This window comes from Capsicum annuum, chromosome 3 (genome assembly GCF_002878395.1).
Source record: "Capsicum annuum cultivar UCD-10X-F1 chromosome 3, UCD10Xv1.1, whole genome shotgun sequence".
Taxonomy (NCBI): Eukaryota; Viridiplantae; Streptophyta; class Magnoliopsida; order Solanales; family Solanaceae; genus Capsicum; species Capsicum annuum.
This window is the reverse complement of record NC_061113.1, coordinates 216,483,630-216,496,283: the sequence shown is the minus strand read 5'-3', so window position 1 is coordinate 216,496,283 and position 12,654 is coordinate 216,483,630. Positions and strand designations below refer to the sequence as shown.

General features: G+C 31.1%; 1 protein-coding gene across 1 annotated transcript; it reads left to right on the top strand.

The window, feature by feature from the left end:
• The first annotated feature begins 8,054 nt into the window (after positions 1–8,054).
• LOC107865092 (putative glucan endo-1,3-beta-glucosidase GVI) lies at positions 8,055–9,783 on the top strand. Its single transcript, XM_016711446.1, has 2 exons — positions 8,055–8,109; positions 8,834–9,783. The coding sequence occupies exons 1-2, from the start codon at positions 8,055–8,057 to the stop codon at positions 9,781–9,783; spliced, it is 1,005 nt and encodes a 334-aa protein (XP_016566932.1).
• The last annotated feature ends 2,871 nt before the right edge of the window (positions 9,784–12,654 follow it).

The window sequence follows — 12,654 nt, the reverse complement described above, 5'->3', positions numbered from 1 at the left end:
GAATACTAAATCATATAAACTGATAAGCTGCAAAATCTGAATAAATAAGTCCCCAAACTATGAGGACTCACTAGCTGGTGGATGTAGATGGAGATGCTTGAACTACTCACGCAGCTGATACAGAGCACCTGAACCTATATTATGAGATAATATAGCACATAGACATGTATGCGAATCAGTACTTTGAGGATGCAATGAGTATATGATGGTGAAATGCATAAGTAAAACATCATCTCATCATCATAATTTATAAAATAATGCATACTAAATATAAATGACTTACATAAACTAGAATATCTAAAATACTGAAATCATGAATAGAAATCATACTTTATAAATCTAGTGAGTCATAACATTTAGTTCTAAAAGTTATACTTAATGTTCTGTCTATAAGTCATACTGTCTAAGTGCAGAAAGAGCTCACTTCTGAACCTTAAATCTGAAAGCTGAAATCTGTGAATTTTATCCTTCTGTAAAGTATAATCTGAATAAAATTATGAGCCTTTATACTTAGTTTTCTAAAAGCTTTTTTGTTATTCTTCTCTATAGGACTTAGGAACTTTGGGAGGTACTTCTAACCGACATAAACCATGCGAGCTGTCATGGAGTCCAATATCTTACCCACATTGGGGAGAGCTGTTCTACGCTTGCCATCAGAATAGAACCTTAACTTAAGTGGTCACTATCTTAGCCCACTATGGGCAAATAATAAACCTACGGTAGCACGTAGTTATGGGGCATGAGATCTTAGAATCATACCTAACTCAGTGCTAAATACTACTCCTATACTTATCGCTCAGAACTTTTAGGAAATCCACCTTAAAATAGCATAAGAGTTTATAATGAAAATCAATTATGCTTCTCTTTCTTTCAATTTCAAACTATATGAACAATGTGGATTCCTTATCTTAGCTTAGGATCAAAAGATCAAAGTTTTACTAAAAATATGTGAATAAACTGATCATAGGATGCTTAAAGCATCATCTTTCTTGAAACATCAACCTATAAACTTGGGCTTAATAACCCATACATTAAACTCATGTCAAAACATCATAATATTCATGCTTAATCATGAAAACAATGATAATTCATCTTAAAATCTGTAAATTTTTGCAATAGGCATGAAAGTATGAAAATAGACATGCAATTCAACTTCTAATAATCTTGCAATTAGCAATACTGGGTATGAACCCTAATTTAAAAATTCATGTATAGACATTCAAAATTATATAAATTTGTAGTTAAAACTAGTTTTAGGCATACGGATGAAAGAGGATCCTTGTTCATAAACTCCACATACCTTGATTGATGATTAGATGAAGAAACATTGAATTTTGGATTCCTACTTAAGTTCTTGAAGATGAGTTCTTGATTATTTTGTCTTGGGAATCCTAAATTTAAAGCTTTCTTAGAGAAACAATGGTGGATTTTGATTTCTTGGAGAAGAAGCTTAGGAACTCTAGGGTTTTGATTTTGAAGAGAATGATGAGTAATGAGCATAAAGGGCTTTAAACATGATTAATCTTATGTTTCGGACGGATTAGGGGCTTGGGAATTGACCAAAATACCCTCTTTCAAGTTCTAAACGAAACTGGAAATGCAACATTTTTCAAATTGGTAGGCCACCGCTACGTGCCACTATCGCGGTGGCTTACTGGAATTAGGATAATTGGGAACTGTGGGTTCTCCGTGATGCGCCACCATCGTGGTGCCCCTTTGAAATGCCATTTTGACCATTAGCACGACACACTACTATCGTATTGGGCTACTGGATTTTGAAAAATGAGAAATTGAGTTCCTCTGCGATGTGCCACTATCGCGGAGGTCCACTAGAATTTGACGATTGGGATTTTAACCATCTTCGTGACACGGTGAGTGCCCAGGTGGCACACTGCTCCACTAAAAATGCTCTAACTTCTCAACTGAGTGTCGAAATAAGACAAATTTGGTATTGATGGAATGCTTATTCAATTTTTCACACAATAAAAAGTCTAAAATTGAAAAATACTGCATGAAATAAAAGGTATTTATTTTTAAAGCAAATCTTTGACATCGTAGGGACAGATTTAAGCAAGAAAAAAGTGCGGGGTATTACAATATATATATATATATATATATATATATATAGTACTGAACCTCCTCAAAATAACAACAATGAGTAGTTAAACAATTTGATGATAGTGGTGGCCGGGGGGGGGGGGGGGGTCCAGATTTTCCTATAAGACCAAAGTTCTAATCTTGGTGGAAGAGTTCATTTATTTTGTCTTATTTCTCTTTAGGCAAGCTGTGTTGTCTTCCCATAAGACCAAAGTTCTAATCTTGGTGGAACACTACAAGAAAATGATAAAATTATAACGAAATATTTGAAACAGAATAATTTTATCACAAATTATGACAGAATTTTGATGAATTTGTGACGAATCATTCTTGCATAAACATAAAATTTTTAAAATATTTTATTTTCACATAAAAATTCAAAGAGTAACAGATTTGTGATAAATTTTCAATATAATTTTGTGACGGATATATTTTTTATCACAAGTTGAAATTTATAAGAAAGAATAATAATTTTTTTTATCACAAATCCATTACTAAATTTGTAAATTTATTTTAAAAAAGTAACTAATGTAATAAAAAATTATGACAGATTTATTCCATCACAATAAACTATAAAAAATTTAAATAATTTTTAAAATATTTTTTACAGATTTATCTTTGTAACAAAAGCAGTATTAAAAAAATATTTTATTTCCCCTCTAAATTTTTTTATAGTTTTTCATTTTTCCGCAAAATTTTTACATCTTTTCATTTTCCCTCAAAATATTGGAGGTGCATAATATTTGCTCCATTTTGGCAAAGTGGGTGTTCAAGATCTGATCACCATCACTCTCTTTTTGACGCCCATTTTACTTCATTTTGACAAAGTGGGTGTTCAAGATTATTCAAGATTCTGTTGTTATTCTTATCTTCTTAAGGTAAAATTTTCTCAAATTTTGTTTCACTTCTTGAACCCACTTTGTTGTTCTTAGTTTCATTTTTGACATATATATAAGATGAAACCTTTCTTTAGCTCTGCACAATTAATTATTTAAACTATAAGTCTTTTATTTGAAGTTTGTTTTAACCTTTGATTCTATTGTCATCTTGCTCATAGATTTGAATTATCTGAATAATTTATAATTTTTGAGTGTTTTGTAGATTTTGTTCAAATTTGTTTCCATTCTTCTTCAATTAAGATTTTAAAGTGAATAATTTTAGGGCATCACACATACTGATCAAACACGAGGGATCTAAGTGTAAATCTTCATGAAAATATCCAGAAGGTCGAATTATCTCTAACACCTCAAGAGATGCCGCCGTTTCTTAGCTCAAATCCTTTTGCGGTGACATCATCTCTGGCAAGTCTAAATTCGCTGATTTTGCTTCTCGCTTGTCTGATTGTACCTCCGCCAAACACAGTGGCAATCTCGATACGTTTCAATTACTCACTATTATGTGTATAGTAGGCATAAGATCTAAGATTTAAAGGACTTTCTAGTTGTAGAAAATGCCTTATTTGCTTTTAAATACGTGTTAGGATTAGGGATCTGATTGACTTGAATAAAATACAACGGCTGATAGGATGCATATGGATAGAAATCCTAACTGATTGAGATTCAGATGTAGTAGAGTGGTGCCACGATTATTGAAAGATGATTATGCTGAGGTTGATAGGGTTTAACTAGTAATTAGCTAGATTTTGATCTGCTTGAAGAAAAGTGTTTTTAAATTATTAACTCGTCTGTAATTCATTTGAGTTGCTATCGATTTGGTTACTTTGAAAGGCCTTTATATAGACACTAGGAAAGATCTTGACAAAGTAAAGTATTGAAGTTTAAGAAACTAGATACTAGTGATTGAGTAAGCTTATATTTGTGTCTATATGGAGACAATTTACAGCACAAAGGAGTGTTGAATAATTCGGAATTTTTAAATTCTATTATTGAATTGGATTTTAAATTAAATGGTTGTTTTACCTTATTCTTGTTGAATTTATATCAAGTGAACATGTTTATCCATATTGCTTGAATTGCATATCTAATCTCCCCTCCCACCTCTTTTGTGCACCTACCTATTGGTTAATTCTTTACCTCTCTATGTCAAATCTTTTTATAGCATCTTTTCTAAAATTGCCGTTAAATGAGCTCACTAGAGCACTAATTTTTGTTTCTTTATTTGCTTACTAGTCTCATCTTGCCTGTGCTAAGCCCGGGCTCAAACTACATTAACATTTATATTTATGAAGATTTTTTTATTTTTGCTACTCTGCTTGTTGTTTGTTTTTGTAGCATTATGTTAGTTAGAAGTAGGTATTTCTAAATATTTCTAAAATACTAAATCACATATGTTGTGGTCCTTTTATCATTTTAGAAGTCTTTTTAAAATTGATTTTGAGTAGCTTTTAAGCATTTTAGTTCATTCTTTAGTGTTTTATTCATTTGGTCATATTTAGGAATGCCCATTTTACTTCATAGAATAAATAATTCTTTTTTTCAAGATCAATGATGGCCAAAGGTTTAAAGTAATATCTATCAACAATAGTGTATTTGGATGCAAGCTTATTTCTTAAAGTGGCTAATGGAGTGCACATAAGTTTGTTCGGACACCACAGGTATAGAAAAAGATTTGTTTATGACCCTGCTTCACACGGGCGGAACTGAAGCTATACATATACATTTCCTGTTTATAGTCTTATTACCTTAGCTAAATAGTTAAACCTTGTATACACTTGATTTATGGTCAAGTTTGGGTGGCTTGATTTGTCAATTCATTGCCCCCACACACTTGAAACCACCAAAGTTCTCTTAAAGAACATTATTCCTATTACTATACGACATTATACTTGAACTAAACAAACAACATTTTGATTTATTTTTCAAATAACACACAAGAGTTAATTTAGTCAAAATTGAACTACTAGGAGACCATTACTAACTATTAAAAATAATAATAGTGTAGTATAAGTGCATGTGTTCCAATTTGTTTCCCTTTATTTATTCCTCACACTTAATATTGTTACTATATTGAAGAACCAACCCCCTTCTACTTTTTTTTTTTGTATTAATATTTTCAACAGGATAGGTTGTACAAGAACTTATTAGATCACTCTATAAATACAAAGAAGAAATTATCTAGGAGAAGTGGAGGAAATTAAGTAAGATTGTAATTAAGTGACACATATATGTCAGAAGTGGACATTGCATTACAGATCAATTTCTTTATTCTCATTTAATTTTTGTACACTTCTTCACCATTTTAATACTTTTTTTCTTGTTCCTAAACTATCTATAAGGGACAATTTCTTGGAAAAAGTAAATCTATGGGCACGAATCTAGATCTTTTGAAATTATACTGAATATTTGATGATACATATGTGTATCATTCAAGAAAATCATCCTTTTTTACCTAAACAATTACTATATCCCCATGTCATGTTTGGTGGCTTTAATTGTTTGATCAAATCTTACTTCTTGATTTATTTAATTGCTGGCTTTAATTTTTTGTTATATATATCACTTGGGCTATCCTTGTAACAGTGAGTTTTTCGAGTTAATATTTGTGTTGATATTTATCAATTTGAATGGTTAGTTCAATTGTTCGAATAAAAGCTTTGATGTAGGACCAAGCTGAGACTCATTTATCCAAGCTGAGATTTAATTCTCACTGTAAGCGACACCTTTGATACCTGAAACTATGGGATTCACTGTAATCTGTGCTTGTTTAAGTGGGATATTACGACTAGCATTTTCACTGTTCTAGTTTCATCTCACATCAAACAGAAAACTCATGCTTGTAATATGATTTGATTGTGGGATTGATCCTTGCCTCTTTTATGAAGTGTTTTATCAAGTAATCATGCATCTTTGTGCAAATTTTACCTAAGTAAAGTTGCAGTTTTATTTGTATAGTTGTTTCTGCAGCTTTTTGTCAAGTAAAAATAAATCTTTTCAATAGTTTTATGTGGATTTTATATAGATTTTTACCTAAAAAGAGTGCAGTTCTTTTTTTTTTTTTTTTCAATTGAAAGTATAGTATTTTCAATAATTTTGTGCGTGTTTTGATCAAATAGAAGTAAAATTTATTTGTGGCTGGTATTTTGCTAATTTTCAGGATAAATGAATGGTGTTGTGGCTGCTGCTTTTTCAAACTCATCAGATGATTCAGAAGTACTCCAAGAATTTGATATAAATCGTCTTTATTTTGATGTTATAGGTGGAGAGAAAAAGAGACATTCCTATGGGTTGGGCTTGCAAGCTTCTACTTTGTATCAAAATCAAAATTCTACCACTTTACATCATTTACCTACGGTATTTGATCATGTTGTTGAAGAGCATATCAAACTTCTTGAAAAAGAGGTGTTGCATATGAGAAAAAAATTATTCAAGATCGTGTAGAGGTTGAGATGCAACCACACCTAGATTAAGAGGTTTTCGTGTTTGAAGCAACAAAGTGATGATCAATTTAAGTTTATGGAGGAGTGTTGGTCTCGCATGATGAGCGAGATAACGCTATCTTCTCACTAGCTCATCTAGTGTTCCTTGCTACTCTCACTAATAGGAAATCCCCAAATGCTCACGTGTTTGGCATTATTAGACTTGATTTCTCCAAGTTTTATTAGACTTCTGTTTGTGGATCTCTCTGTAAGTCTTATACCTTTGTAGTCTTTCATATTGAAGTTGTATTTTGGATGTGTTAATTTCATTATTTTGAATTATAAATTTAATATTATATTTTTTATATTTTTGTTATTATATATATATATCAAATACTATTATGTAAATATAATTTATTAAATTTAAAAGTTTAATTTAAATTTGTGATGGAATTTATTTGTCACAAGGTATCAGAATTTTGTCACTAATATAATTGAAAGGAAGTCACTTTATGACAAACATTTCGTCACAATTTACTTGTAACAGAAATATTCTGTCACAATTATTGTTTTTGCAAGGGTAAATTTGTGACGAAAATTATTTAGTCTCTATTTTATAACGAAATATTCCGACAAAATTATGTCTCAAATTTGTGATGAATCTATATTGTGACGGATGGATTTATGACAATTTCATTACAAAATAATTGTGACGGAAGTTTAGTTCGTCACATTGAATTTATGACCAAAAATTTTGGGATGTCCCTGATTCCATCATAAATTCGTCACAATCAATAATTTGTCACGGATTTGTGATGGTTTTTGCTGTCACAATTTTTCTATTTTCTTATACTGGAAGGATTTATTTATTTTGTCTATTTCGCTTCAGACAAGCTGTGTTGTCTACAAATGTTACCCCATATTGACATCACCTATTAGTTTGTGGGTTTCTATAAATGTTAAATTAATATATAGTAGTAATTCTAATAATAAATTGATTTAAAAAAAAAAGAATATTGTATATTTAGTAAAATTTTTAATAAAAAATATTTAATTTAGACTAAAATTATTGAATTTTAGGTCTCTCATATATGATCCGATTCATTTATATAAAATTCGTCCCGCTAATTTGTCAACACTAAAAATATGCTTATTTTTTTTTCGAATATCCTGAAGAGAAGTCCTGCATCTGGCACTTCGTAGTTAGGCAGGAAGTACTAAAATTTAGGAGTTGAATACGAAGTTTAATTTTACCTTATATAAATTATTTTCCTATTTAACATAATTAAAAGTCTGTAGTTTTCAAATATAATTTTCTTCTTTAACATGAAGAAACACACGTGCACGCACAACCCTGAACTACTAATTACATAGATAGTCAACCCTTATGTGAACATGTATTAAAATCTTATACAAATATGTTCATGCCTAAATAGGCAAAATAAATAAGATTAGATCCTTTATCTCACGCCTAAAAAAGAAAAAACATTAAGTAAAAATCCATCATTAATTGAAAAATATTACTATTAGTAACTCCAACACTTACCAAGGATTCACATACTTATAAATATAACCATTCTCCACTAATGATATGTCAATCATTTCCTTATTAATCCTCAAGAGTTATCCATAGTAATTAATCATGAGGCCAAACGTGTTATTGTTATTTACCTTTGCATCTCTTGCCTTGCATTCTAGTAAGTCTTCATTTATTAAACTCGTTAATTAATATGTTATTTAAGGACACGTTTGATTTATGAACTTTGGCGTACGCTTAGTGTTCCTCCAAAGCGTCCGATTTTGAATTTTTGTCTCTCAAATATCTATTCTTGAATTTTGTCTTTCGAAGTGTGTGATCTTGAATTTTTATCCTCCCAAACTTAGTTCTAACATCGCCTATAAGGCAAGATTTATAATCAATTGAGAAGGCTCACCGTTTTAAAATGTCCTGAATGTCTACCGTATGAGCAAGAGTTAGAGCCTCTGTCTTATTGGCAACATATTTAACTTCTAACTTTTCCCTATAAGGAAGATCCTCTAGTCAATTGTGCATGTTCGTTGACTTGAAATGTCATAAATGTATGCCTTGTGGGAAAGAATTAGAACGCTTGCCATATGGGCAACATATCTAAAATCTATTTTTTGCAAATAAGGCAGAACTTCTGGTTTGAATTGTGCAAATTTATTGTCCGAAATGCTATGAACGTCTCTCTAGTGGCAAGAATTAGAATATCTGCCGTATAGACAAAATTTATTAAATGAGGCCAAAAAATCAAACACCACCCCTTATGAACTATTTTAAAATTAAAAAAAATTATAACGGACACAATATGAGAAACAGTCTATTTTAGGGTCATTTCTAAATCTAACCCCCTTGTTTTTAATTAGAATAATGTTCATATGATTTTGGTTGTTAAAAAGGTGTTGAAGGAATTGGAGTGAACTATGGACTCCTGGGAAATAATCTGCCGCCGCCCGCCCAAGTGATTAATTTCATTAAGTCCAAAAACATTCAAAACATCAGAATTTTTGATCCTAACAGAGACATATTAAAGGCATTAGAGGGTTCTGGCCTTTCTGTAATTCTTGGTACTCGAAATGAAGACCTGGAAAGACTTGCAAGTGATCCAACTTTTGCAACAAATTGGGTACTCACTAACGTCATTCCACATGCTTCAACTGTTAATATTGCATACATATCAGCAGGTAATGAAGTTATACCAGGACCGTTAGCAACTTTTGTACTAGGAGCCTTGCAAAATCTGGACTCCGCACTGAAATCGAACAATCTTAATATATCCGTTTCGACAACAATCTCGTTACAAGTTTTAGCAAACTCGTATCCCCCTTCGAATGGAGCATTCTCCGAGGATGCCATTCAATTCATGCAGCCAATTACACAATTTTTAACTGCAAGGAAATTTCCGTTATTGTCTAACGTCTATCCTTATTTTGCCTATTCTGGAAATCCCGATCAAATTCAGTTAAGCTATGCACTTTTCCGGAATACGTCTCCAACTGTGAGTGATGGTACATTCCAATACAACAACCTATATGATGCAATGGTGGACACTCTATATGCTGCATTAGAGAAAGTTGGGCAACCTACGGTAGAAGTTGTGGTTACAGAGACAGGGTGGCCGAGTGCTGGCGATGTCTATGCAACTATAGACAATGCTCAAATATATGCAAACAATTTGATTGCACATGTTTCTTCTGGTCAAGGAACTCCTAGGAGGCCTGGAAAAGTTTTGAAGACATACATTTTTGCTCTCTTCAATGAGAATCAAAAGCCCGCTGGCGCCGAGCAAAATTTTGGTTTATTCTATCCCGATATGACTGAGGTTTACCATGTCAACTTAATACCCTAGAATAATTGATTTTTATATATAGCATGCATATAACCCTCAACCTCCATTGATTACTCCACGGGAAATTTAGATAATTTTCCAATAGTACTAGTACTTTGAGTTTCTTGATTTTCTTATGTTGATATGTCCGTTTAAAAAGTAATGAAAAATGATGTGTATGCACTTCGGACATATTATGTGATGATACTCCTAATAAAAGGTGTTACTGTCACTGCTTCCTAATGTTTTTAATTCATGCTTTGACACCTCTGTTTGGACTTGCTAATTGATCTCATTGAGAAGAAATTTTGATCCATAACTTTCAAAAACAATTCGCAAGGAGAGAAAAAATAGGGCTGGGAAAATGAGGTGGGGTGGAGTGGAGGGTTGCTGGGAAAACCCACATAAACCCGTGAAGATTTCAACCCGTCGCTCGCCGCCCCACTTAATATTTCAATTCTTCAATTCATTTCTAACTGCTATCTTCATCTAAGACTTCTCCTTTTGATTTTCAAAAAACGGAACAACCCTTAGTAGAGACATCCATTCATTAGTTGTAAATAGTTTGATTTAGTCGTTTATTTCAAGAAATATACAAAATTTCAGAAAAAAAAGACATTGTGTATGACCAGAACTAAACTTTTTAAAATCGTTCCAATTATTCAATTTCTTTTCGATAGTTTCCATTTAATTGGTTAATATCAATACATTATTTTTGAAATATAGAAAAAAAAGTGATACTTGTGTACTAGAAAGGCAGAAACTTGAGGCCTAAAATTTATTTAATAATTTTTTTTTTTGGTAATATAGACATTCGAAACATCTGATGTATCAATCATTTTGATGACTGTCATTATCTACCTAAGCTTTCACAAATAGAGGTATTCACATATCTGCTCATCCAAATTTAATATGTTTTTAAGAAATATTCAAGGTTATTTTGAAATTATTTTTGTCTAAGCTTTTCAATTTTTTGCCTCTAAGTAGCTATGAAGACATGATTAGGTTGAAGTTCTAGAGAAAAGAATATTTGAAGTCGTAGTTTATAAAAAGTATTTGGAAGTTGAAGTTATATTTGAACATGAATTCTCGTGACAAAATAAAAATTTGTGGGGAGAAACTTAAAATATAGAATTTGAAAAGTATTTCTCAAATATGTTTTTCCTAAAATTTTAAATTCTATTCATCAAGTTTATTTGAAAAAAGAAATAATTTTGATAAGCAAATGCTTGTTTGAAATGAAACAACATATTTATGGACAATATACCCAAATAGTTTCATATATATTAAATTCTTTCAAATTTTATTTTGAAGTGGAATATAAAAATCAAACAAGGATGATAAAATTTGGGAGGCCTTTTAATACTTGCCGGTCGTACTCAAACTGGGACCTGCACCAAAAGGGCACAGTAGGGGTGAGTACGGTCCACTTGTACTTAGTAGTCATCATAGGCCTATTGAGCAAAGTAGAACATCAAATAAGTAAAATAACACTATAAGCATGTGACCTACAAGAAGAAAAGTTCCAAACAGTAGCTTAACCGCCTCCATTAATAGCTCATATATATATATATATATATATATATATATATATATATAGAGAGAGAGAGAGAGAGAGAGAGAGAGAGAGAGAGAGAGAGAGAGAGAGAGAGAGAGAGAGAGAGAGAGAGAAAGAGAGAAACGAAAACAATACAAATATACCCGAAGAATTTACTGAAATTGAACACGAGTCAAGAAAAATAAAGAAATTATGAAAGATATGCAAATGCAATGAAATATGGATGATATGAATAGTGAAAGCTATTGCATGACTTTCTGTATACAACCACCGAGTTCTTAGATCCCAGGTAGGACCTATGAACATTTCGCAAGCCATATACTATATCTTATATCTCAAATCTCAACCCACTTTTCTGGCTTGTGTTCACGGAGAGGATTTCCATAAAAGTATCTCATTTTCTTTCAAAAAGTAGTGTTCCATAATGGTACAAGAATCTCATGAATGTATATGTATGGAATAGGGATGTAATGATCATAGTCAATCAATATGAAAATATTCAATCTACCCTACACGAATATATATATATATATATATATAATAAGTGTGTGTGTTGTGTGAAACCAGAAATCAATTCAATATATACATAACTCATGATTATCAACTCTATTTAGGAATCATCAAAACAAACATGCATATAAACCCCTAATTCAGGTATTTCTATCATGATAAATGCAACTAATGCTCAAGTAAGACCTATATTAACCGTTTAATTCGTCGCACGAGCATTATATCCAAAATAAAGGCATTTAAATGCACAAATAAGACCAATAACATAAAATAAAGCCCTCACACATGCGATGTTGCACCTTGTTTTTGTCCTCCACGACTAAGTTTAATTCTTAGTTTCTTTATTTTTAAATAAAATTACAATATTTATTTTATCCGGATAAAAATTTTTCAAAGTATATAGCTAGGTAATTTTTTCACTTAAGTAACAATTATATATTTTCGTATACGTATATACGAAATCGTATAATTTTATTACTTAAATAATTATTTTATGAAAAATCAAATTTTAATCAGAGGTTATCTTAAAAATTAATTTAAAAAAGTAAAATATTTTGTTCTTAGAAAATAATTTATTTGGAAAATATTTATTTGACTTTATTAAACCAAGAGGTTTGGGATTGAATCGGTTATTAATTTATTCTGAACTTTGTTTCAGCTTAGCCAATTCGTTAAATTTGGTCTTAATTGAAATCAATTTGGCCATTGTTGCAATGCAATTGGCCAAATGATTTTCAATTAGGTTAAAATTTAGACGCAATTGATTAAAATCCTAACAATTAGGTTACTTGAAAAATAACCTAATTTTTACCTTGTTACCTAAA

What these genes read in the sequence shown, in the direction of transcription:
- LOC107865092 (XM_016711446.1), top strand. Translation starts at nt 8,055, where the DNA reads ATGAGGCCAAACGTGTTATTGTTATTTACCTTTGCATCTCTTGCCTTG. An exon ending in ATCTCTTGCCTTGCATTCTA is followed by an intron (nt 8,110 to 8,833) that starts GTAAGTCTTCAT and finishes GTTGTTAAAAAG; the next exon opens with GTGTTGAAGGAATTGGAGTG.